This window comes from Sciurus carolinensis, chromosome 13, assembly GCF_902686445.1.
Source record: "Sciurus carolinensis chromosome 13, mSciCar1.2, whole genome shotgun sequence".
Lineage (NCBI taxonomy): Eukaryota > Metazoa > Chordata > Mammalia > Rodentia > Sciuridae > Sciurus > Sciurus carolinensis.
Genome location: NC_062225.1, coordinates 67,947,010 through 67,974,921, shown reverse-complemented (window position 1 = coordinate 67,974,921; position 27,912 = coordinate 67,947,010). Strand labels below are relative to the sequence as shown.

At 38.2% G+C, this 27,912-nt stretch overlaps 1 protein-coding gene across 8 annotated transcripts in view; it reads left to right on the top strand.

The window, feature by feature from the left end:
* The window catches only part of Ltbp1 (latent transforming growth factor beta binding protein 1), a 413,663-nt gene that overhangs the window by 302,335 nt on the left and 83,416 nt on the right, over nt 1-27,912 (top strand). For all 8 annotated transcript variants that reach the window (XM_047522256.1, XM_047522255.1, XM_047522253.1 and 5 more), the window contains 6 exons: nt 3,439-3,564; nt 4,789-4,914; nt 5,311-5,433; nt 8,973-9,092; nt 19,192-19,314; nt 25,860-25,982. In XM_047522256.1, the coding sequence (XP_047378212.1) occupies nt 3,439-3,564; nt 4,789-4,914; nt 5,311-5,433; nt 8,973-9,092; nt 19,192-19,314; nt 25,860-25,982 (741 nt within the window). The remainder of the gene's footprint in view (nt 1-3,438; nt 3,565-4,788; nt 4,915-5,310; nt 5,434-8,972; nt 9,093-19,191; nt 19,315-25,859; nt 25,983-27,912) is intronic.

Below are 27,912 nucleotides of genomic sequence, written 5' to 3'. Positions count from 1 at the left end.
ACTCTGCCTCTGTGGTTTCCAAAGCTTATGTTGACTGTTCACTCTGAGTGTCTGTTTCTCCATGAACTGGCCCATTCTGAGGATAGGTTCACATGCCTATGTGTGAGTGACCTCTTGCAAAAATATAAAGCAGAGTGTCTTTGCCCTAAAAAGTAGAAAAAACAGAAAACTCATCCTGTTCTTCAGGACAGCACCCCAGGACTTGTCTTTCTGTGTACCTTCTGTGCACTTGAGAATGAAGACCTATCAGGGGAGAGGGGAAAACTCAGGGACAGATGAGGAGACATGCTTTAAAAGTTTAAAATGTGGGTAAGATGCAGACTAATTCTCGAATGACCAGTGAGTCAAAAGCAGACTGAATGTCTTGAGGGTCTTGTGGCTCTTCCTGTCTACCTGGAAGAGTAAGCTCATGCCTGGCATGTGCCTAAAAGGGATCTCTGAGGTCAAAATGTTGAACGTTAAAGTAGTTAGTCACTTGTGTAAAAGGACATAATCAACATAGGAGTCAATTGTGTTTCATCAATGTCCCTTCCCTCCCTGGACGTGTCTCCTAGTACCCTCTAGTGGCATCAGCTTAACATTTTCATGCATATGTTCATGTCCTGCCAGCAAGGATCACCATTTTCAAACTCTGTCTCTATATATTGAACTGTGAGAGAATCGACTAAACTCCCTCAATGTTGCTTACCAACTTAATTTCAATCTCTTACCTTCTATTTAAGGCGCTGGAGTGGAAGGAAAGGACATTGTTATTCATTTCATTTCCTACAACAAGAACTTTATAATACTTGTTATTATAGAATATACAATGTAAGAAACAATAAAAATATGTTGGCAAATTGTTATGGGAACATATTACATTTGAATTAAGCATCCATATTTTTGAAGACTTTTGTCCATATGTGTTAAAAACTCCATTCTAAAGCTATGCCTGCAAAATGAGAAATAAGTATTTGGTAATCAAGAAATTGGTGTGTGTGGGAGTGGGGCAGTAACTACAGATCAATCCTTTCATGTAAACTTCAGAATTATAAGCCTTTAATTTTTGGCCTGGATCCTTGCCCCTCGTACATTAATTCATCATCCAAAGATTTCACTTTCTTTTTGCAAATATGGCCAACATGTCTTTTCTGTTTTTAGAAAATGGCAGAAAAGAATACAAAGGAAGGTCAGTAATTACATAGAAAACTAAGAAATCTAAATATGAATCATTTTCATAGGAGACATCTACCAATAATATAGAATAGGTGTTTAGAGATGTATTCCTCAAACTATTTGACTAAAAATTCCTACAAAGAAGAGAATTCTTAAACACCTGAGTGTCTACGAATATCATCTGGTGAAGACTACTTTTACCTTCAGATTTTCGTGGCACATAGAAATGGTACTCTTGAGGGAAGATTTTTTTGATTATGAAAGTACTAATACATGCTTGTTGTAGAAAACTTTTTAAGATACAGAAAAATATAAATAAGAAAATACCAATCCCATAAACTTGGATATATTTTCTTCTAGTCTTTTTTTTTCTGTGTGTATCATAATTTGAGATCATAGTCTATATTGTGTTTTTTACCTAACTATATTTTTTAACAAATAAGCATTCTTCCTCCTATTAACAATTGTATAACCTCTATTTATATGTATCAAAATTCATTGTGGTATTATTGCCAGTTACTTAAGTTGAGGTATTCATGTTATTTACTCAATGTTTTTATTCTTTTGAATTATTTTAGATTTTCTAGAATTGGGTATTTTACCACTCTAAGTAAGTTTATATTTCTGATAGTTAATTAGCACAAGTAGACTCATAAAAGGTGTCTAAGTTGCAGATCATGGTTTTTTGCATACCTTCCTCGTATATCCAGGTGATATTGTTTTAAATACTGATGTTCTGTGCTCCCCTTTCATAGGACTTGCTGTGCAGTCTTAAAATTACAGCACTATGAATGCTTTTACGAAAAAAGAAGGCTGTGCCTGGGGTTTTGGAGAGCAACCTCAACCCCAGTGTAGGTCATTTCCATGGCGAAGCTTTGTTAAAGCATGATTTTCATACCCTTGTTCTTCAGGGTGCATATTGGGTCATTAGTGACAGTAACCCACTTGTGTTTCTTTGTGTTCAAACCACAGTCTCCTCTTACAAAACTGTGCTGTTGATTTGTTACCCTCAGAGGCATCAGACTGCTTCTTTTTGGGGGTTCCTCAGTCTCATTCATGCATCTCTTTTGAGCCTTGTTTGCTATGTGATGAGACTGAGATAATCGTAGTCCAAGGTAGTATTGGTATAAATGTGCCGCTGCTTTGTTATATTATTCTTAAGTGACTTCAATATGAACAACAATAATAATGATAATAATAATAACTAACTTTTATTGAATATGTTTAATTTGCCAGACTTTAGGCTATATGCATTTAGGTTTTCTTTTCTCAGTCTAATACTCTGGAGTTGGAACTCTGACTAGTTCCATTTTACGCTTACTGAAGAGTGAGTTGTAGAATGGTTAAGTAACTTGCCCCAGACTAGAGAGCTTTAAAGGGTGACAATTGTTACCTGAGCTGATTTCAAACCAGGCCATCCCACCAGCAGCTGTGCTGTCATAGTACCTCCCAGCAGAGGTCATTGAAAATAGAAAATCTTAGGGAGTAATTTACCTCAGAAGGCCACTTTGGGGTCCTGTGTCCTTTTGGTAATTAAGCTCATTTAGATGGACTGCTTTGAACATGCCTCCATCACAGTGCACGTCTGAGTGGAGTGAGGACTTGAGCAGGTTAACTGCACAGGCTGCCTGGAAGACGCAGGTCCCCAACACGCATCAGTAAGAGAGCAAGGGAGGAATTTAACAGAGAAGATTTGGAAGGCGATTCTCTACCAGTATGAATAGAATATGCTCACATTGAAACTGGCAAATTAAGAGCTAGATATACTTGGAAGTTTTGCTTTCATTAGGAGTAAGAACTCTTTCTTGGGAATTAATGAGGAATTTTGGAGGAGTTTGGATCTAGTTGTTGGAACTGAGATTTGACCTGCTAATGAATGGAAAATTACATTTATTTCTAATCAGGAGAAATAACAAGATGATTCAAACTCTGTCATCTATGATCAAACGGAGTGGATAGAAATGCATGCATAGGCCATGTTAGAAGTTGTTTTATTAAGAATAGATTTTCTTAGAACATCCAACATTGCCTCTTTCTGAGTTTCTACCCACTACAGGGTTGATATTAGTAACTATTGATGATCCTGAATGGGACTGATCAATATAGTGATCATAGGAACTTTTATTTGATTTCAGAGGTTGGCTTAGTCTTCTAAGTGCATGCTTGTCAACATTATTTATTTAACGAGCCAAGAAACACAAAATAATGATTTGTAGGTACTAGTGAAACTTCTATGTTTATTTCTGTGTTTCTTTTTTCACATTGTTTTCTTTTCTCTTAAAGAAATTAATGAATGTACTGTGAACCCTGACATCTGTGGAGCAGGACACTGCATTAACTTACCAGTGAGGTACACCTGTATCTGCTACGAGGGCTACAGGTTCAGCGAGCAACAGAGAAAGTGTGTTGGTAAGAGGCCTTTAGGACAGACAGTTCTTAAATAGAAGATATTTGTACATGTGAAACATTTTTCTTAAACAAGTCAATTTAAACATTTTGAGAAAATGTTACTGTGTTTCATTTTTGAAGATGTTTACTCTTTCTCTAAGAGAGCTCAAAAAAAGATTTACAGGGCTGGGGATATATAGCTCAGTTGGTAGAGTGCTTGCCTCACATGCATAAGGCCCTGGGTTCAATACCCAGCACCACAAAAAAAAAAAAAAAAAAAAAAAAAGATTTGCCCTACTCCTGGGATTCTCTTTTTATTCAGTGATACCTACCTTGCCAAATTTAATACATTTACCTAAATATGGAATAATTTACAAAAGTGTTTCAAATAAAGTAAATAAGAGCTCTAGAAATAGCTACCAATAACTTGTATTTAGCACAAGCAAGTTAATATTAATGTCTGCTATAATAAATAATTAATTTTAGTACATATAATTTCTAAAATGGATTTCTAAATCAAAGACCTATCTGTGCCCTGTCAGGAAGCTATTCATGAATTTATAAGTAAGGGATTTCATATATGTGATTTGGAATAAAAGATATCCCAGATAGAGGTTTAATAAAGTTAAATCAATCATTTAAATATATTAACTCTAAATTTAATTTCTCTTTCTAAAAAAAGGAAAATTCAGCCCTAAGTTCCAAGGCATCGTCAAAATAAAGCAACAAAGGCACAAGTCTAATACTACTTTAATATGTGTGAATTTTGTGCATTATGTAGGGCAGGGAGGAAGAGATGAAGGGGTATCCACCTGCTTCTTGTTTCCCCTTCATTTGCATACATTGTATATTCACTTTAGAACCCAAAATATTAAGCAGAAGAGGCAGTAGAGATGTCGTATTCCAGCTCCACCCAAGTGCACATGGAAGTCTCTGACGCTCTTGCCGATGACACATTCCAGTGCTTATGACCCCAGTTCTCCGCAGAGTATTGTGTTGACCTTTGAAATACCGATGTTGTGGTGTTTAGTTTTAACCTTTGAGGCAATACTCAGCAAGTGACTTCCTCTTCCCACTAACTGTCCTTCAAGGATCTTGGCAAGAAAGATGCTGTTTCCTTTTACATGTTCTCCTCAGTTATAACGGTTTGTGTCCCCAGGGAATGTCATGCTGGTGTTTTACAGAGCAGGGAGACTGAGTTCTTGCTACGCAGCACTTATCTTTTTCTTTGCATTTCGTTAACAGATATTGATGAATGCACTCAGGTCCAACACCTCTGTTCCCAGGGACGCTGTGAAAACACCGAGGGAAGTTTCTTGTGTATTTGCCCGGCGGGATTTATGGCCAGTGAGGAGGGTACTAACTGCATAGGTAATGGCAGTGTTCTTCCTCATGTATAAATTCTCAGATCTGGGGTTTTAGGTGCCCCAGAACCCCGTCAGTTCAGCGCTTATTCAGACAATCCAGAATTTTTTAAATAAACATCTTTTAGGCCACGGCACTCTGGTAGGCACCAGGAGATAAAAGTGATTTTTTTTCTTTCCAATCCTTCTGAGGGGGGAATGTCAAAGATGTACAGATATGGTGCATTACATGTCACTTCTGGACCCCTGTGAATCAAAACGATGTGATTTTTGAAGCCTGTTGAACAATCCAAGGGATGAGAGTACATTTCAGTTATCTCATGGTGATGTTTGAACTAAGCTGGGAGAGGTGGGAAATGATATTTTGGAATTAAACCTTGACAGTGTTTTCTGCTTCCTGTAGATGTGGACGAGTGCCTGAGGCCTGATGTCTGTGGGGAGGGACACTGCGTCAATACCGTGGGCGCCTTCCGGTGTGAATACTGTGATAGTGGGTACCGCATGACCCAGAGAGGCCGTTGTGAGGGTGAGTCTGCCGAGAGAATCAGGATCCTGGCACCTGCATGTGCTGAGCACAGGTGTCCGTGAAAGGCAGCGCCAGGCCTGGACTCTAGGACTGTAGCGCTGCCTGGTTCCTGTTCTCCTCCCGGACTCTGCAGGACACCAGCATATCCAGGCTGCCCTGCTTTCTGGATTCACAGCCTCTTCGCCTCATTTCAGTGGCTCTGTCTGGATTATTTTCCATCTCTGTGTTCTCATTATTTTTCACCTTGGTATCTGCCTTGCCTGGTATTTGGAGTGAGATCACTTTAGGACAACTAATTGCTGAGTATCCTGGTACAAACCCAGACTTAATTAGGACGTCTGGCTCATTCATCTGGAAACATAGTGCAGGTGGAACCAGTGTTGATTTTTCGTTTTCAACCTTTTCAACTTGTTGCATTCCTTTGTCTCAGCTGCCTTCGTTTACTTGAGTTCTGGGACTTTCTTGCAGACTTCCCGCAGAAGCACTCGGTCAGATTCCACTGGTGCTAGATAAAATTCCTTTCTTGCTGACCACAGCCGTGGGTTTGCCCTTCTCAGGGGGGATGTAGCCCAGTGGTAAAGCACTTGCCTAAACATGCATGAGGTCCTATGTTCAGTCCCTAGTACCAAAAATAAATAAAGAAAGAAAAGAAAAGAAAAGAAAAGAAAATATGTATTAGCCAAAATTACTTTCCAGTGACTAGTTCTGTCCACATAGATGTTGGGTTGTGCAGGTACTTTTTGAAACCGCTGCAGTACTTTTCTGTACTTCTGTTCCTGAAGAAATACATTAGCTTCTGCTGAACTTCTGCCCTGAGGACATGAGGTTGAAGGCACCGGGGTCTTGGGCTTGCATCTGAGTGTGATGGCTGGTGCTGGGGTTTCCTGCTTGGCTGCCTGGTCGACCTTTTGTTGTGCTTCTAAAGTTAGGGTGCGACAGACCAGGTGGGCCAGTCTGATGTCAGCTGTCTCTTGGCTTCTGCCTGTTGATTTTCTTCACAGCTCCAATGACCCAAGCCTGGAGTGAGAGCTAATTAGACATTTTTTTTGGCAGCTCACACCTGCCTCTCCTGTTGGCCTCCTTCCTTGGTCCCTTGTGCTCTAATCTAGAGCAGTGGGAGCATTTTATGTCACTGGATCTCTAATCAGTTCATAGCAGAACAGAGCCATGAACCCTCCCTCATGGCCCAGGGGCCAGGGGACAAGTGCCAAAGTGACCCCGCTCTCCTCTTCCAAGGGAGCTCCCTCTGCTGAAGAAAGGCAGCAGGGGAACAGCAAAGAGCAAGGGCTGTAGTCACTGCCCAACCTGAGCCAGCGACTTATCACCCGTGGAACTCAGTTCCTCACCTGTAAACCAGGAGCCACGAGAAGGTGAAGTTAGAGTGCAGGGTCATTGTGAGTGTGCGGCAGTGTCTTGTTTGATGTCACCTCATTAGTCCTCATTTTCATTTCTTTAAGCCCTCCCCTCCCCTGACTCCTTCTGTTTTTGTATAAATCTTCTTATCTGTCCCTCTAAAATTGTGGGGAGGGCTTTGAGAAAAAGGGATAAGTTTGTGTAGTTTGGCAACACCTGCCAAAAAAGCCAAATACTGATCCTTAAGTTCTGTGTATAGTCTCGGAAAGGAGAGAGAAGATATTTCAGCAATAAAAGGGAGTAGACAAGAAATTTGAAGATTATATCATTAAATTGAAAGCTCATAGAATATTCAGTAATACTCAATATATGGAAATTACTTAGCTGAAATATTACCAGGGTTCCCTGAATAAGTAATATATCATTCCATCCCCCATGAAAAGACTTGGAAAGAAGGAGCCAAACAGTGCGGCTGTTTTCTGCTTTCGGCATGGACCAGAACCAAAGGTCCTTGAGCTCCTGGCTCACAGAAGATTTTCTCAGCTGTCACTAACGAAGCTGCTTTCAAATAGCACCAGTCTCCAAGGAGCCTATTGTAGTTTACAGACATTATCTCATTCATCCTTGCTTTATTCCGTTAAACCAGGGCAGGTAGTCCCTCATTTGTAGATGAGGGAACAAGTAAGAGCAGCAGGAAATTCAGGGATGTTATCTCGAATTGCTCATCATTGCACTGCTTCTTGGACCAGCCTGGCTCAGTGACATTTCTCTGATTAGCAGTTGTATTTCTATTTTTTTTTAAAACTCCCATCCAGAGGAGATTGTAATGCTGTTTGGAAATTGAAACTGGCAAGCATCATCTTTTTTTTTTTTTTAGAACAAGAAGTTCCAGAACATCTGACCTAAAAAAAAAGAAAAAAAAGAAAAAAACAAAACAAAAGAAACACTGTGTGTCATTGTCTATTACCAAGAATTTTTCACTGATAGAAAAAAAAAATTACAGTGCTGACCTGGTGCTTATTTTTTAATATCATTGTCATTTTTTGTAATTTTAAGCATCCCCCCCAAACATGTAGTGGAATGTAGTGGGAGGTAAGTTTTAAGAATTTACCAGAATGAAGACATGAAATACCTATGGTTATCTATTTAGTGAACCAGTTATGTTTATTTTTCACTTTCACTTTTCAGCATATATCCTGAAAATCTGTGCATATGCTAAGTATGTGTAGCAGTTTATATACTGTTCATTTTATATTGGAACACTTAGATACAAATCCACCTCCAAAGAAAGCACTTCTTTCAAATGGGGCTAATACCCAAATCATTGCAACTCATTTTCATCCATTGAACTTCTTCCTGTTGTATCTTACTTTCCTCCATATTCTTGTTTTTACCATTCTTTAAAATTAACTAATGCTATTGTTGGAGCTATCTCTATCACAGTTCCAACCAAATTTAAGGTGATTTTTTTCTCCCAGTATTACAAAGAATGATTAATAATTTAAGTTAGCAGCAGATGAGAAAAGAAAGGTATATTATCAGAAAATAGTCACATGAATTTAGATTTAATGTCTATGGGCCCCAATATAAAATGTACAGTACATGGGACCTCTAAACACCCTGTGTTTTTTTGGAAAATCTTGAAAGTATGTATGAGTTCACTCTCTCCTAATGTTCTTTTCCACCTCCAAGGAGTTTCTACCATATGAAAGGTTTTAAATTACTCAAACCCAGGATGCTCTTGGTCCATAAAGCCAAAGTGAGGATTCCCTAGAGCGTTCAGTATCTGCAGAGAAAACTCTGGCCAGGTAGATATATGGCTTCCTCACTCTCGCTCCCAATTCCTTGTATTTCTTTCTGGCAAGCTGTAGTATTACTTGAAAGATGTCCAGAAAGTGGCCCCATAAGACTACCAACTCCCAGAGTGGAGAGGCCAGGCCCTGCCAGTTGAAGAATTGGGGCCAACTTCTTCCTTGGAATGTGTTGTAAATATTTTAATCCAGGTATACTTCACCATGCATTATTGCCATATGTTTAAGTCTAGACCCAAGGTCTCCCCCAGTTATTGTTTTCTCCACTGCAATGCAGATCTAACATGCCTTTTCCCTTCTCCCTCATAAAAGTAAGGTTTCACTTTGGTATTCTGATAAAATTTTAGTTCATGACCTAGTTCTTTGGCTTTTCAGATATCGATGAATGTTTGACTCCAAGTACTTGTCCAGATGAGCAGTGTGTGAATTCTCCTGGGTCTTACCAGTGTGTCCCCTGCACAGAAGGATTCAGAGGCTGGAATGGACAGTGCCTTGGTAGGTATTATAGTATGCTTATAAAAAAATTTTTTTTTCCTTCTGCTCATTACATTTTCTGGTAGAGGGTTGTGATGACAGTTAAATCCTCTTTCAAAATGAAAAACAATGAAATGTAACAGATTTATATCATTCTTAGAAAAGTCCTAAGTAATTTTTAACCATGGAAAAATAAGAAAATGGGTTCATATGAAAGATGTGAGATTCTAGATGGAGCAAATATTTCTAATTGAAATGAATTGTTATCCCTTAATCTGATAAATAAAACCAAATAAAATAATAAGTACTACATGGAAGAGAGAGATGGAGAACAAAGAGAAGTGAGCATGGACCAAGAGAATAGGAAAGATGGACTGGGAACTTGTAATAGAAGTAGTGGATGTTGTAGTTCAGGCCTAGGGGAAGATAAGGTTACCAATGCACTGTGGTTCTTTTTCCTGTGTGTATCTGTCTAACATATGATCTTTTTCTTAAAAGTTGAATTCTTTTCCATTCACTGCCAGAACGCTGAATAAGTGGACTAAATGTGTCATTCGTTCATTCTTTTCTTGCCCCAATGCTTAAGAATTTACTACTATAGCCAATATTGTACTGAGTTCTGGAATACCATGAGGAGCAAGAAAAAGGTCAAAAAGAAGAATGGGGAGCTGCTTCCTTGTGACTCTTACATTTCTGGTGGGGAAGACTAGCATGCACCCAAATATCTCACAAGTAAAGCTTATCAGTGCTAGGAAGGAGGGGTCAATATTATTAATGAGAATTCTCTAGAGAAGGAGTGGCCCTTAGAAAAATTCTAAAGTTGAGATTTAACTGGGGAAGGAGGACATTTATTTTAGAGGGGTCAGGGATAAGTAGGTGGCAGAGGCACTTTTAATATCAAAGCCTTACTCTCCTCACCAGGCAGCAGCTCAGTCACTGTGGCTGGTGTAGGTGGCCCTTGAGCCCCCGTTCCCATCCCCAAGACTGTCTCCTAACAGAATTATGAGATGCAGATCTTAAAGGAGCAGAAGAAAAAATATATTCATTAGTCGTTTATTGGATAAGCAGTTGTTTATATAATTGGTGCTAGTCAGAAAGTGCATTTGGTTTTAATTTTCTCATTTGGCACAAATTTCCTAGTTACCTATCAAAGTTCTATTTGTGCTCTCATTTTCATACACTGATGCATGATTCAGGAACAGTGCCTGAAGTCTACCTTCAATACTACAATTTGCAGTAGTGTAAACACAACCCTGATTCACGAATTTGCTAATGGAACATGGCTGACCACATTGGCAAGAGATTGTTCTTCAATATAAATAATACTAAATGAGTTCTCGTGTGTGTGTGTGTGTGTGTGTGTGTGTGTGTATACATACACATATATACACACATTTTGTTCTAAATTAATGAAAGATACATAGAACCTTATTTAAAAATAATTTTACTTTTGCCAACCAGATGAGTAGAATCATAACCAGAAATATTAGGTCACTATGTTGCTCAATTCAACCAAAGTCACATATTTAGCCTTCTGTTCCAAGCAATAGCTTTTGTTTCTGCACTGCTGAGGTCATGTATTTCCTGTTATTAAGAGCAGGAATGTGTTTTTTCCTTCTGCTTTGAGTAAAATTTTAGACTGTATGTAATCTACACATCAAACCACTCTTCCATGATATAATTGTTATTCCATCCATTGTTTATATTGAGATTGCAGTTCTTTTACATTTCGGAGGGATTTTGCAAATTATACTGATAGAGATTTTCCATCTTAATTTTTTATGGAAATAGAGCTTTCAAGTGTTGAAAAGCTGAGTGAGACCAAAGGCAGATTTTGCAACAGTCCTTTCTTCTTGTATTAAGCCAATGAGAGAATTGAGTGTTTCTGCTAAGTGTTCTTCATGCTAATGAACATTCAGCCCTGTCTTCTTAAGCCTTTATAGGTCTTAGTTTCTCACCTTTATACTTTCACACTCCAAAATGCTTTTTAGAAGGTACTTCTTAAGCCTATCTTTGAGGTAAACTAATTGATAACACCACTTGACATGTTTATTAGTCCATTTAACAAGTACAAAGAGCACCTCCTGCATGCCAGTTATTTTACTGAGACAGTAGGGGTTGAGACTGAGCAAATTCCCTCATTGCACTTATATTCTAGTGCTTACAGCTTAACAGGTGAGCATGAAATGCAGGATTCCAATAGAAAAAATGAACCAGCCTCACTCAGAGAGATAGAGGCTTTCTAGTTATTTTCATCTCTAACACTTATCTGTGACCAGTTTGGGGCTTTTATATATCCTTTTCATCCAGATAATTTAGGATACATTGGTGAGATTTGTATCCCAATTTTTAATGGAAAATCGGATGTAAGGACATTAAAGACTTGACTAATTTCCTATAGTCACACCTATTGGACAAAATCCTACATTTGGCATATGTTAGTGTCATCTGTAGAGATGGCAATCTTTACCTCACAAGGCTGTTGGGTTCCAGATATCTTAGTTTTCTTTGTCTGCAACTCTCCTCCCGGGCTGTGTATGTCTGCGTTGTTATAATCGAATGAGTTCAAGTGTGTGTGTGTCGTACACATACTATTACTTAATTTGGCATTATGTTTATTTTTTTTTCTTTAAGCTTTTCTGTCTTCACATCAGTTTGATTCTCTTTTCTTTTAAAAGATTCATTAAGAATTGCTACTTTGACCCCAGTGTTCTACAGGGATTTGATACCAGTTACACTTTGTTTCTTTCACCAACTAAATGATGAACTTGCCAAAACCACTAATGCTCTCATGTCATGGAAGCTGGGTCTTCCTGACGGATACGTCTCCTTGATTTATGAATTAGAACAGAAATTGTTTGTGTAGGAACAGGTAAAATGTTTGCAGGTGTTGTCGGAGGGTGACATTTTTCCTGGTGTTTAGTTCAGGGCCTAACAGTCTTTCACTCTGGGTCGTTTGTTGTCCACTTCAAATCTCCTTTTCCGACTCTTCCTAACACATCATCCCTCAGTGCTTTCTGGCAATTCTTGCTGCTGCTTGCGAGTTGTGGATTTCTGTCTCCTCTTGAGCTCCCTTTCATCGTTCAACACAGTACTCCTTGGACCAGATGTTCAGCAGGGACCCAGTGTCCATTTGATCCCCATCTTTAATGGCTATTTCACCACCTTGGGTTCTGGCCAGTTCCAGCTGGCTGCTTTGACCAGGACCTCTCTGAAGGGAAGCCAGCCTGTCAGGTACTCACTTGACAAGTTTCTCTTAACTCATGGGGAGCTGGCCTCCTTCAAACCTGATAAGAGCCATCCCTGAGAAAATTGCTCTAATATTTAATTATTTAAAGGTATATTTGCCATCTCTGATATAGATGTCTTGTTTCCTGAGGTTAGACATATTTTGGGCTACGTGACCTCTCTGAAGCTTAGTTTCAATTTCTGTAAAATGCCAAAAAAGAATTGAAATACCTTCTTTGGTAGGATTTATTGCCAGAATTAAATAAGTGATAGGAAGCACCTCATGTGTTATCTGACACAGGATCAGACCCAATAAACATTATAACTCTTCTTTCTCTAATCATGTTACCCTCCTCTTTATTGCCCTTGTCCTGAAATACTCAAAAAGAAAAAAGATACCTGTTCAACTGTTCCATGTCTCTATATAAGTATATTCTCTTTGACTTTCTTTAAACTTCCATCATATAGTTTTTAACTCTCTGTGTCACAGGAACTTTCTTTAATGGATTTAAGTGATTTTATGGGTTTTCTTTAACTTCTTAGTGTTTTCATTTAGCTGGAATACACTTCTTGGGAACCATGATTCTTCTGGGTAAAGTCATTAATAATTCCTGACAAGTGACGAGGCTTCTATAACGATGCTGATGTTTCTGCTCTTTTGGAGAATATCATTTCCCTTGCTAACCTTCACAAGGCAGATTATCTGTTCCCACTGCATACACATGGCATGGGTTTATGTAGTCAAGCAGCTTGCCCTTTCTAGGTTTACTCTGTTGTCTGTGACAGTCCCTGTGACCTGGGAATCTAACTTTCTCAGGTTTTATCAGAGTGTCTCTTCTCCATTAACCTCTAAATGGAGACTGATTTTTTGACTTCCATGTAAACTTCTAAATGTGATAGGTCCTAGGCATTCGATGACCTTAGTATCATTCAATCCATGTGACAACTGGTTAGCCACAGTCTGAACCACAACCAGGCACCAAGAACTTGCAGATTGAATATGGAGAGCTCATTGTTCTAGAAGTTCTCTTCACATTAAGATTTATTTTCAGATTTTCAATATTCATTTGAATCTTTATGGAATATATGAACATTCATAGATTCATCCGAAGTTGAAGGTTTTGTCCTACATTTTCTATATAAGATGACAGCTGAGCACAATGCATTCCTTTTGCAAATTTCCTAAAATCTTCACTCATCAGCCTTACCCCTAAACTGTTACATGCTAAAGGAGTCCTCTAATCAGTCACTAAACTTTTTATTGAGCCATAGACATGTGTCTACTAGATGCCAGAAATGCTAGATGTCTGCTAGATGCTAGATGTAGAAACAACAACAAAAAGCCACTCTAAAGGCAGGGACCATGCAAGAAAATTTTTTTAAATAAAAACTTCTCATTATGTAGTTTACAAAGTACTTTGACTTGATTATTTCTTTTGGTCCTCATAGCAATCATCCCTGTAGGACAGATACAAAAATTGATTCTCAAAACAGGTTAGTGATCTTACTCAAGGTCCCAAGTAATAAGTGGCAGAACTTGGCAGCACCCCAGGTCTTTTATCTACAAATCCAGTTTTTTCTTTTGTCAATTGTAATCCTCACATACACATGAGAAAATTTGAAAACAAAGCTATATAAAGAAGTCAATAAGGAAAATATATGTTTGTAGAAGGGAGAAATCCATATGGGCTGGAATCATCTTTTATAAGAACTGGTGATAAGGGCCCAGGGAATCTAGAGTTTGAGATGACTTGTCTACACCACAGTGATTGCAGTTAAATTTTTCTGGAAAGCAAAAACTTCCTTTGGAAAGGTGAGGTATGAAGCCAGTAATTTGGTGGGATTAGTGGATTGGTTTTGTGACATCATCCTTGGCTTTATGTAGTATGTATACAGCCTTGGCTCTTCTCCACTTTCTGAAAAGCAGCGATGATTTTTTTGTGGATTGTATAACAAATTTTTGTCAGCATCTCTGCTACTATGTATTTTAACTTCATCAGAATTGACAGAGAGAGCCGGAGATCCTTTAATTTACAGTACTTCCAGTGCAGTTGAGGATGTTTCTTCACCCTGGCTTGATGAGCAATCTCTCTCCTGTTTTGCCATGTTTGCTTTTCCATCAAATATATTCTCCCAGCATCTTTAGTTGAAAAAAAAAAAAAAGTATGTGTGTAGAATAATCAAGGAATCATCGAAGTAATGGCACACTTGTGGTGAGTGATACTCCTGTATTACCATGTAGTGCTAGAATAAGATACTTTCTTCCTAGTTCAAACTAGGAAGAAACTGGGTGATAACATAGTTATGGTTGGATTCCCTCAGAAGAATAATTGATTCACATTGTTGACAGATTCATCTTCTTGAAAGGACAAAAAGTAATGTGTATATATTATTTTCCTGAGACAAATTCTGGCCAACTCCAAGGAACTGATAGATAGTGTAAGGGGGCACAGTCTAGGGAGAATGTGACTGGGTGAAGTTAACCTCTGACCCTCTGTAGCTGTTAGGTCATGCCCACGAGGGAGGAGCTTGAGTCAGTCTTGTGTGTTCCCAAGACATTAGGAAGGGAAATATCAAAAAGATTCTTAACCCAGATGAATTGTACCCCAAGGCAGTGAGAGAGCTGGCAAGGGGGCATTGCTCACCAGCACTGGGAGACACTGTTGTGAAATTGTGGAGAATGGAAAGTTGTCAGGGGAGCTGGAAGGAGGTTTATTTTCTCATTTTCCTTGAAAAAGGAAAGAAAGTGGAGTCAGGGAATTATTGACCTCTGATCTTTGTGTTGACCTTGACAAAGAATCATAGCATGCATGATTCAAACGATGAAGTGAAATGCTTTCAAGAGGAAGGAATGATCATCAGCCAGGGTTCAGTAAGAACAAATTTGCCAGACTGTCCTGATGGGCTTTTCTTATGGGGTTGTTAGATGGGTAGCCTAGGAAATCCTGTGTGGGTGGCATGTCATTGCAACAAGGCATTTTTTTAGTCTCTTAGGGGATTGTAGAAGAGAAGGATCAATTTGGACTGGGTGATAACATAGCAAGATGGAAGTAAAAACTTTTGAATAGTCATATCTACAAATTCTGACCTTGTAAACAACTGACCACTTTGTAACCTTGGGAGGTTCAATTAAATCATCAAATGGCAAATGCTAAATTATTATGCCCTAATAGCTTATTGGTAAATTGGAGCATTTTTCTATGAACACAGCAATGTTTCATAAGTTTCCTACTTGAGATAAAACACCAAGGCCTTTGAACTCATTATGTAAATGCACTGGAAGAATTTGAGTGATGTGTATGTTCTATTGAACATATCTTAGAGTAAGATGAGCTTTGAGCTACAGTGTGGAAAACAAAGACATAATCATCTCCCTCTATTGTGCAGGTCGGGTGACCTTAGTGGGGTAGATGTGTGATGGGTAGGTACCACCTTGCTTCCATGGTATTGATGAGGGATCTTATCAATGACTAGAAATAAGAACTACAGGTGCTAGATCTTCTGCTTCTGTTACCACCAGGGTCCCACAAGTTTTTGTCCTCACCTATGTTGAACACCAGAAAACCTTTGAAGTTTTTTAAAGTAGATAAGCAAGAACATTGATAAGATGTGTATTTTAGCATTACTCTTGCTGCAAGCTAGATAAATGGATTAGAGATGGCAAAATAGAAAAACAAAAGATGATGGCAGTTCTCAGGCGAGAGGAAGCAGAAGTAGTAGGAATGAAACGAAGCCAGTATATTTGAGAGATATTTGGAAAGTAGATTGATATGACTTGGAAATAAATGGTAGGGAAAAGAGAGAGGGCGAGGCATCAGAAAGGGTGTCTCTCAAGCTTCGACATGGGCATTTGAGTGAATAGTGGTTCTATGTATTGATTTGGGAAGCAACATGTCATAGGCAGGGGAGGGAGGCAAGGGTTAGTTTTGGCTGTGAAGACTCAGAGGAGCCTGTGGGACATTAAGGGGATTTCCCACAGACTGACAGCTAGATGCTTGAATGTGCAGTGTAGGAGAGAATTCTGGAATTAAGATACTGTGCCAAGTTTATTTCACTCCATTTGTACCATCAATTGTTTTTATATGAGGCCAATCTTAGACATCTTTCTTCTTTGCAGAAATTCTTCAGTGATATTTTTCTACATAGTTATTTCCTCCAGAACATAATCTCCATTTAGGCCACATCTTCCTTCAACTCAAACTGTATTTTCTACATATAAAGGATTGGCTTGACAGGATTCTGGTTCCATGCAATTTTGTCTTATCATAAATATGGGAAAGAATAAACATATCAAGCTACCCTGGACACTTTACTCCATTCTGCTTCATCATTAATCATGATAGTAGCCTTAAAAAGAGAAGTTTTATAAGCATCTCATGAATGGTAATCTGTATTGTCTGTTAATTTACTTTAGGAAAAATATGGTCTTAGAAATTGATTTTGCTGTTATTCTTTAGCCTATAAATCACTTTCTCTGGTCATGAATAATTAAAGAGAATAATCCATACATTTCTGAACTTGTTAACATTTTTGAAACCAAACCAGATACTAGACATGACATTTTCCCCTTGCTGTCTGGAATTTCCATGCCTAGTGTCTAGGCTCATTCTGTTCCATTATTTACTTTGGCTTCAGTGCTTGGCTTCTTCTTTCAAGTTGTTTGCTTCCAGTGTTTACAAAAGTGGATTCCCACAACCGAAGGAAGAGTGGATAATGAGTCAGTCTGGAAGTGCTATTTTTGTTGTCATGGACTAGCATCCTTTCACCATAATTAGTGATATTTTGTGAGAGCAATACAGAACACCTAGGCAGTGTCTGTTCATGCCTCTTCTCCGTAGGCACATGGAAGGCACAAATGTGTACATGCACAGGCTCCCTTTACCATATTTTAGTGTTATTCTCTGAATTCTATTATAAGACAGAGAGAATTCAGTCTTAATAAAATGCAGTGTGATCTGAACCACAGATTGCCAAATGAAGACTTTATTGCCTATGTGCTATGATTCTCTATCTCAGGAGGAGAGAAATCTTTATTGCTTTTGTGGTGAGCACTAAAAAATGAAATGCATGCTTTCAAGAGCCTTTTCCTTCATACTGTTTATCAGCTTTATGATTAAGGTATTCTGATTAAATTATAGACTGATGTGAGACAGCCTAAATCACAACATTGTTTGTATAGTTTTAGCACTTTGTGATTTCAGTTTTTCCTCTTAAAGTTTTTGGTTATTGATACTACACTAGTGTCTGTATAGTGTACCCACCCAGGGGCATTCAAATGGGATGCAAAATTCAAAATCTTCTTTCCTTTTGAATGACCATATTCCAGTAGGAACTTAATGAATACTGATTAAATGAAATCAGTGAAAACATAAATTATTATTTTCAATATAAACACTGCGTTAGAAAATTTAAAAAGTAAACAAACTCATTCATTCTCTTTTTATGTAGCTGTTTCTACCTGTAGTCTTTGCTTATGATAGAGACTTATTGCCAGGATAAATGAATGACCTTTGAATTCAAATCTCAGAACCACCATTTTCTAAACTTGTGGCCTTGGACAAGTTATTAAACTTCTCTAAGTCTCATTTCCCTCCGTAAAATGACTAACCAATGTAAATTTTTTAAATGTATTTTTTAGCTGTCATGGACCTTTATTTTTTATTTATTTATATGAGGTGCTGAGAATTGAACCCAGTGCCTCACAGATGATAGGTAAGTGCTCTATCACTGAGCTACAACCACAGCCCAAGCCCATATAAATTTTGTTAGAATTAAGTAAGATAATGTATGCCAAGCCTTTAGTGTCTATGTGGAGTAAGCATACGATAAAGATTAGCTACTATGATTATTATTGTTGTTACATTGTTTCCTAAACCTACACTCTACCTTCAAATTATCCAAAAGGCATGCTTCATCCCTTAGGTTTCTGTGCTACAGATTCACTGCTGTCTCCAGATGTTCCATTAGAATCCTTGCTTCTTTTTGTTAAAGCTTGCTCTCATGGCTCATGAGGCACAGCCTTTGCTGTGAGAACCCTTTCATCTTGTTGAACTCATCAATTTCCTAAATCTTTTTTTATCGTTTGTTCTATTTACACATGACAGCAGAGTGCATTTTGACTCATTGTATACAAATGGAGTACCACTGTTCATTTCTCTGGTTGTACATGATGTAGAGTCACATCATTTGTGTAATCCTACGTGTACGTAGGGTAATGATGTTTGTCTCATTCCATCATCTTTCCTTCCCCCTTCCTCGACACCTTCCTTCATTTCCCTCTTCATGATCCAGAGTTCCTCCATTCTTCCCTTACCCCCCGCCTTGCCCTGCCACCATGTATCAGCATCCACTTATCAGGGAGAACATTTTGCCTTTGGTTTTTTGGAATTGGCTTATCTTGCTTAGCATGATATTCTCCAACTCCATTCATTTACCTGCAAATGCCATAATTTTATTCTTCTTGATGACTAATATTCCATTGTGTATATATACCATAGTTTCTTTATCCATTCATCCATTGAAGGGCATCTAGCCAACCCAATCTTTGATACTTTGGAAAAATTACTTTCCAGGGAACTTTGCTCTAAATCTACCTTTTCTCCCTGCTCCCTTTACAACAAGCCTTCCATGCTGCCTGAATTTGTCCATGCAGCATACCTGGTCTGTTTTGGGTCACTCTGGGAAAGTGAGCTAAGGCACAGAATCACAGCATTGGCAGCTCACAGCAGGGCTGCTTGTCTTCCTCAGCGCCAACTTGAGGGTTATCTTTAAGAATCTGCCTTGTCTTCTGAAGGTCCACTATTTCCATTTCTAACCACATTTAACTTGATTCATGTTTTATTTTTATATCTTCTTCTCTTTTTTTCCTTTCTCTTATGCAACATCCCACAAGATGTGGACGAGTGCCTGGAGCCAAACGTCTGCACAAATGGTTCTTGTTCCAACCTCGAGGGCTCCTACATGTGCTCCTGCCACAAGGGCTACAGCCCCACGCCAGACCACAGACACTGTCAAGGTAAATGCCGCGGCCGTGCCCACCTTTGTATTTGAACTTCATACAAGGGCAGATTAGAACGAGGGGCTTCACAAAAAAGAAACATGCTACCTGCATTTGTTTTGACTGAGCACTTGGAACACATTTTAGTTGGGGTCCTTAGAATGTAAGTCTCATGGTGGTTAAAAACAGAGCAGGTCTATTTACATAAAGTCAAACGATATGTTTTTAGAAAATATCTATAAACCACAGCTCTATTAATTTGAACTTTTCTGATTATAAAGGCAATACATACAAGGGCACAACTCTGAATATATTAAAAACCATTGAACTGTGCCCTTTAAGTAGGAGAATTATATCTCAGTAAAATTGCTATTCAGAAGCTAATTTTAAAAACTGTATGTACATAGCACAAAGATCAGTAGAGGACAGAAAAGGGGCAAAGGAGGGAGAGGGGAAGTTCTGTGGACTGAATTAAAGTAAATCATATTCCAGGCTTTTATAATTATGTCAAAATGAATCTTAAGGTTGTGTGTAATTAAAAAGAACCAATAAAAAATATCCCCCAAAATAAAGAAAAGAAAAGAAACCAACATTTGCTGAATGTATAAAATCTAGCAAATGCAGAAAGGTGAAAAAGCAATCTCTCATTATCTTATTAAAAAAATTATATCTCATGGATATTGTGTAGAGAGGTGTACAGTTTTCATCTCCTGCTTTCTGTTAGTTTTATGAGCATTTTATATTAAGACTGCATAATGTTCCAGTGTATTACAGTGTCCCACTTTTCTTGCTGTTCTTTAAGTGTTGAACAAATGCATTTCTTCCAACTTCTTATTATATGAAAAAGGTTATAATAGGCCCCTTTTCTTTTATGAACCTTTGTCTGAATTGTAGAATAATTAATTTATTCATAAAAGTAGAATTATTGGGTTAAATGGTCTGAATAGTTTTTACTATTTTAATAGAATATTAATTTCTAATCTTCAAATGTGTATTTCTTTTAATTTTAAAAGGTTTAATTTCTATTTAAAATACTCATTTCCTTTAATAATTCCTTACTTATTAAACATTAATTTCATATATTTATTAACAATTTATGTTTCTCCTTTTGTAAATTTCTGTTAATATTTTCCTATTTGTAAACTTTTTCATTTTTTATATCAATGTATATGATATCTTTATTTATATACAGTATATATATAAACCTTTAGCTTGTTTTGTGGTACATTGTTGTAATTTATCCAAGGTCTCCCTAGGTTTTCTTTCTATAATTCTTTTTTTTTTTTGGTGCCAGGGACTGAACCCAGGGGCGCTTAACCACTGAGTCACATCCCTAGCCCTTTTTATTTTTTATTTTGAGATAGGGTCTCACTAGACTGCTTATAGTCTCTAAATCGTTGAGATTGACTTTGAACCTGCAATCCTCCTACCTCAACCTCCTGAGCTGCTGGGATCATAGGCATGTGCCACCATGCCCAGCTCTTCTTATAATTCTTAATACTTTTAATTTCTTTCTGTGGTCAAAATATGGGTTGTAATCTTTCTTTCTTCCACTTCTTTTGTACCTGAAGACATGTTCTTTCAAGGATGAAAAAGGAAGTAAGTAGACTTTTTCTTCTTTCCTAAGTGAATGTCTCAAGCTAAGTGCTGAAGCTAGAATGATAATTAATTTGTCACTGTGAGTATCCTAGTTCCCCCTTAAGAATTGATGCATCTTCAGTGAAATAAGCCAATCCCAAAAAAACAAAGGTCAGATGTTCTCTCTGATATGTGAATGCTAACATACAATAAGTGGGGGGTGGAGGGAGAAGAATAGAAGTAGTTTGGATTAGACAAAAGGGAATGAAGGGAAGGGAGGGAAGATGGGAATAGGAAAGACAGTAGAATAAATTGGACATAATTTTCCTATGTTCATGTGTGAGTTCGTGAGCATTTTAACTCCACATCATATACAGCCACAAGAATGGGAAGTTATACTCCATGTATTTATGATATGTCAAAATACATTCTACTGTCATGTATAACTAAAGAGAACAAATTAAAAATTAAAAAAAAAAATTGAAGCATCTTCCGCTAACAGTAGGTGATTAAAAGACATCTGAGTTTGCTGCCTTTCTCCTTCATGCACTGGAACACCAGCCGTGCCAGGGAGCATCTTTGTTGTCTGCTTGTCCTTTTTCTTGAGACTCACATCCACAGCTTTCCGCCTAGTTCCTTAAGCCATGAGTCTCCAAATGAACCATGGGAATTATCTAAAAGGTATTATTTCTTCCCCACGTAACCAGGTTAGTGGTGGGTGAAGATCTCAAGCCCCAGAAGTCATCATGGATCTTTAATTTTTGTATCTAATTTATAGTCTTAGTCCACCAATTTATCTTCTTTTTCCCCAATCTGCCTGATTATTTTAATTTGCTTGTTGATGAAAACTCTTGTAATCTGTCCCCATCTTCTGTATTCCAAAAAATTTTTTGTCACTACTGCGTTGTTCAGCTTGTGTTCTCTGATCCAGTCAAGCTGCTGCCACAGCTGCCCTGTGAAGATTCCATGCTTGTTTGGACACGGGCCTTTACTCAGGAGCATCTCACCTTTCAGACCCATTTTCTTTCTCACCATTTCCCTGAATCATGGCTCTTCCTGTGGTTCACTGTGTAACCTTCAGTATATAATCTCAGATTTCCAGACTTCATGTCATTCCTAAAATTAGAGGACTAGACTCTCTAAAGGGATAATGCTCAGAGTAGGCAAATCTCGAGTGAATGACTCATTGCTTCTGCCTTGCTCTTGGCCATTGCCAAGCCAGTTGAGCCTGCTGCTCTCTGATAGGCCTCCTGGAGCCCAGGAATTCGCACCATCACCAGTCATGGGTGACACTCTTGGGGGTTGTTGCAGAGGCTGTTCTTCCTCTCAGTGTGCATCAGGGAGCCAGCATACAGCAGGCACAATGCTCAACTCATGTGCTACGGAGAGCTTGCAATCCCTCCAAGAATATTAACTCATCAAAAGAGATGCAAAATCTGCCCCAGACAATTAGAGATAATAAAACATATTCAAAGGTAGCATAAACAGCCACCTTAGCCAAGTGATGAAAGTCAGCATCATCACTGATACCATGCGAATCTCACGTGCACCTAACATGGGGTGTCTAGAGCACTTGACCTTGGTGCTCTTCTTTCCCAGAGCCTGTGATCATGAAAACAACATCAGAAAAATACAGATTTGGTACATTTATAGGATTCCGGCTTCTACTCCTTAAGACAGCTAAGGTCATGAAAAAGAGAGGAGACTGACTTGGGGAAAAAAAACAACTAAATATAATGTAGAGTCCTGGATTGGATCCTGGAACACAAAGAAGACATGACTGGAAAAACTCATGGAATTCCAGTAACTCCAGAGTTTTAGTAAAAAGACAAAACAAAACAAAACTAAAACACAAAGACTAAGGTAGAGCACATTTATACATTGATACATTCATAAATGAGCAGTGTGTTAAAGTTGACATGCGTGTGACTAGTTCTGCTTGTGTGCTTCCAGGAAAACTTCACAGAGGTCTTGCTACTTGAATTGGGTCTTAAAGGGTTGAATACAAGGGGAAAAAAGCTTAGCAGCAGAGGAAACGGCATGTGCCAAGGTTGAGAGGTAGAAAGGGGCTGGTGACTCCTCCTGATGGTCAGCCTAGCTCTCCACTCTGGCTCTGAGATTTCATCTGGGACAGGACTGGGCAAGACCCTGTCTTTTGCTTTGGACTCCCATATGACCACTACTTATTCCACTTCTTTGCCCACCAAAGCCTTTCCTTTCTAAGTAATAGCATCTTTAATTTTCTCATAATCTTTTCCCAAACTACAGTAGCTCATGATAGTCAAATTTTACCCAGCTTGCAAATCTGCCCCTTTTCCAATGTCCTACCAACTCTGACCAATTTCACCTTGTTGATAGTCCTTAATATTGACTTTGTCTTCACCTCATTAAATGTACTGACAATTTTTTTCAGATTTTATATATATTACCTAATATATTAATTCATTACTTATTTCTCTTGATGTTCTTGTAGCATTGTCTATCCTCCATCTGTATGTAAAACCTAGAGATAGTCTCTATCTTAACTCTGCACTGGTTCATCATAGTAATATGTGTAAAATTTCCTTAAAGAAATACCTTTCATCAGGGATGTTTTCTATTCGTCTCTTGGCACAAAATGAAGACATTTGTTCAGCATGCCTATTTTATTAGAAAGCTTTCTTTTGTCTCAGGAATTCTGACTCTCCTCAGAAAATAAAAATGGTTTTTATCTCTACAATTAAGCTGCCTCTGTTCCCCTTGGTCATTTTAAAGACCTGAAGATCACCTTGCTCAAGACAAGTGTTGCCTCAAGTTATTCCAAGCATATGTGCCATTATTTATAACGAATTGCTTCTGACAGTCTTCCCAACATAAATGAGTAACTTATGTGAGATGTCTGGCATAGCTTGACAGTACTTGGACTAGAGGGTATGCCCTTACTGCAGACATCTTCACGTGGGAATACTTAATTTGTCGTCTTCTATAAGAAAGTCAAAAAGAGTCCAAAGTACTAAAAATGTTGTCAGACACCATGTGAGATCCGACCAACTACAAGAGCTGTTGTGGGTCTTAACTTTGTGAACTGACGCCTCAAGTGTTTTTATAGAGTGTGCTGAAAGAAAACATAGTGATCCTTGCTGCCATGCACTCCTGAACATCAGAAAGGGGTAAAATCATTCTTACAGTGAAATTTGGGCTGGGCACGGTGGCACATGCCTGTAATCCCAGCAGCTCAGGAGGCCGAGGCAGGAAGATTGTGAGTTCAAAGCCAGCCTCAGCAACTCAGGGAGACCCTGTCTCTAAGTAAAACATAAAAAAAAAAGTCTGGGGATGTGGCTTAGTGGTTAACTGCCCCTGGGTTCAATCCCTGGTACCAAAAAATAAATAAATAAATAAATAAGATGAAATTTGGCTTAATTAATTTCTCTACCCACAGTCAATAGTTGGGAGTCCGGAATTATTTATAAATAAAAGGGACCAATAATAAAATCAGTGAAACAAGTAAGTTTCAAGTCAACTAAAGTAGGGACTGTGAAAAATTAAATAAAATAAGAAGCAGATTCTGAACTCCAATTAATAATTGTGCAATCTGTTTCAGGCAACATGGAATAACTTGACACTTTGTGTGCCTCTGGATAATATTAACGCATCAGTAGAGGTTAAGAGAGAAATGCAACTTTTCTCAGGAAACAGTTCATTTTCAATAATACTGGAGGGAAAGAACTGTGTAGCTAATGAGTTTTCCTGGCAAAAACTTTAAAATGCATCTTAAATAAACCACTTTTAGAAGAAAACAACAGTCATGCATTGATATTTTAGGACATAGTTTCTTTAAAACACAAGGTGCTTATTTTATTATTCAGTTTAGATGAGGCCCCTTTGTCTCTTCTGAGGACAGGGCTATTGTAGTTTTGTATCTATCCCTTCCTCTGATCCTCACAAAAAGCCCCGTGGTACTGGTGGTGAAGAACAATCCTACCATGTTTTAATAATCACAAACTTAAAATTGACTTGCTCTTTTGCAGAACGTGTTGAGGCTGTATCTGCACAGGCCAAGCAAGATAGAATTCTCTAACTCAGGCAGACCAACATAAGAGCCAAACAAGCATTTGGAAAACCAACTTTGCTTCTACCAGAGTGTTCAAGTTATTAACGAAGCTATTCTTTTCCTTCAGTTTTATAACTTCATGGACACAACATTTCCAAGGACACTTATTATTTTTTATTTGTAGTTGTAGATGGACAGAATACCTTTATTTTATTTGTTCATTTTTATTTGGTGCCAAAGATTGAACCCAGTACCTCACATATGTTAGGCAAGCACTCTGCCACTGAGCTACAACCCTGGCCCCTAGAACACTTATTAAGAAATATATTCTTTCTCAGTCAATGGCTTTATCTTCAGTTAAGGCATTTTTCTTATCACTTTCTCCTTTGGTACTGCCACCAACCATCTTGGCGATACCATTTCTCCTGGTTTTCCTTTTTTACCTTGAAAATAAGCTCAGAGTTCTTTCATGCAACTCTGACTTCAGAGTTTAACTTCTAAATAAAGTAGAAACAACTTTCATTCTAGAACTGCCTACATTTTGATTTGTTTTTAAAAAATTCTTGGTAGTCTTATTTTTGCCTCCTTTCCTGTAACTCAGCGGATCTACAAACTGTCTTATATCTATTTTGTGTTTCAGGTTCTATCTTCTGTTTTCAACTCTAAATTATTTTATATTATATTTCTGTTATATGCAAAGTATGAGAGAGAGGTGGTCAGGAGCTTGATGTTGTATTTTAAGTACCTTTTTCTCATTAGTTTATTGTCTATTTGTAATCATTTCTGTAGTTCAGCATGCTGTGGTTAAGACAAGGAACATTGGTGATCTGAAGTTTATAGTGCCTCATACAAGAAGTCTGATTTTTGTGACAGTCACCCCGAGCACATTGCAGAGGGCACTGATTCTCCTAGGTGGACTCTTTCTCAAAACAGCTGTCATTGTTTGTGTTACCAGATATTGATGAGTGTCAGCAAGGGAATCTGTGCATCAATGGGCAGTGCAAAAACACTGAGGGCTCCTTCCGGTGTACCTGCGGCCAGGGGTACCAGCTGTTGGCCACTAAAGACCAGTGTGAAGGTAGGTTCTGGAAGCTGAGACTTTGGCATAAGGCACCTGTCTGAAAAACTGTACACTCAGTGACATGAACATGACTTTTAGACGTGACTCAGATGATTGCATTGTAGTACCAGAAAGCCCAGGACTTAAACACAAGTCAGACAGGTTGATAAAATGAGAGTTACATCTGAAAAACATGGTATAGGTGCCAATGGCTAAATATTAATATTAGGAAGAAATAGTATTGCTCTCTCTGTAATTCTTTACTATGGAAAGTCATTTCCACTTAAACCATTAAATTCACTGAAGGTCTCACATATTGGGATTTCAGTAGTTAGGTCATTATATTGGCCTGGTATTATGCTGGAATGTTAATGATCTTAGTTTTTGTGTATATTTAGCTTTAAAAATTTTTTGCCTTTCTTTTTAAATAACTCTAAAGAAGACTTATTAGTAAGATTGAAATTAGGTCCCCCTTATTCTCAGAGATAAAGTTCGTGAAGTATGTGTTGTTCCTAAAGATAAGGATGAGGAATCTAGATCTGCTGGGGTTGACTTTTTTTTTTTTTTTTTTTTTTTTTTTTTTTTTTTACCATGCTGGGGATTGAACCCAGGGCCTTGTGCTTGCAAAGCAAGCACCCTCTGACTGAGCTATCTCCCCAGCCCTGGGGTTGACTTTTTAAAGAAGCATTTTATTGAATTTCAGACAGAAATATTTCACTTTCCCAGTATATTTATGGTTCCTGAGTTCTGAGGATATTATGATACCACTTGTGATGAGCAGTAGTATTCAGAGTTCTTGAAAATAGATGCCATTTCTTATTTGAGAACAGAATCTGCACTATATATGACCTGTTTTATTATAAAAAACAAATCATATCCATATATTTATACAAGCTTTGACTATTTAATGAGCAAAAAAGTCTCCTGAAATAGTGTTATAAAAGTGAGAGTATGTGGTGGTAATTACAAAGGTATCTACCAATATTATCATCACCTCCTGCACCATCTCTGTCTAGGACATAGAATGTCATTCCGGAACCTAATCAGGAAGTGGAGAGTGATAGAACACTCACGGCACATATACATATGCAGATAGACTAAGCAACTCGTTCTGGATCTTATGAATCCCTCTCAAAGTTTTTATCTATACTTTATGCCTTCTGACCCTAGTTATCTCAGCGTTTAGTGAGTACCTATAACTAATGCATAGAAAACTACAAATGAATGGATGAGAGATCTCCACGTGGTATAAGGCTGCTCTCTTCATAGTCCTTTCTTTTGAAGAGCCTGTGATTTACCATCAATGATAAGTCAGATGTAGAAAGAATTACCTACCAGATTATCCACAGCACAAAATTGGTTTAGGTGCCAAATACTGTGATGATATGACGATGTGACCAGAGTCGGGGAGAGCTGTGATCCAGGGTTCCCCGGGGGAACTGATTTGTGTGCTGAATCCTGTGCAAATGCTCTCAAATTTCATAAATGAAGTCCTTCAAGGAACAACATGAATTGAGTGCTTGTTTACTATAAAATGTTAGGATATCTAGGAAGAAATAAAGGACGTGGTTCCTGCCTTTGGGAAATCTATTATTATAATGTAATAACAAAGGTAAAATGTTTGAATACATGGAATTTGTTTTGTGTCATCTATGTGTGGGTAGGACCCATGCATATGTATGGGTCTAAACTTGGGACGTGGAAACAGAAAACAATAAATGATCCCTACTCTGAGAATGTGTGTATGATTCAGGAAGAGTGCTTCAGTGGCATTGTGGGTATCAGATGGGCCAAGAGAAGGGGAAGGGTCACTAGATTTTGCCAGAGGATCCCTGTGATAGAAAGCAGGACAGACAGAGGTAAATAGAGGATATGAGAATGGGTGAATGGATGAGTGGGGATGGAGTCCAGTTGCTAGGGGCCCAAAGAATGAGCTAGTGAAAAGACC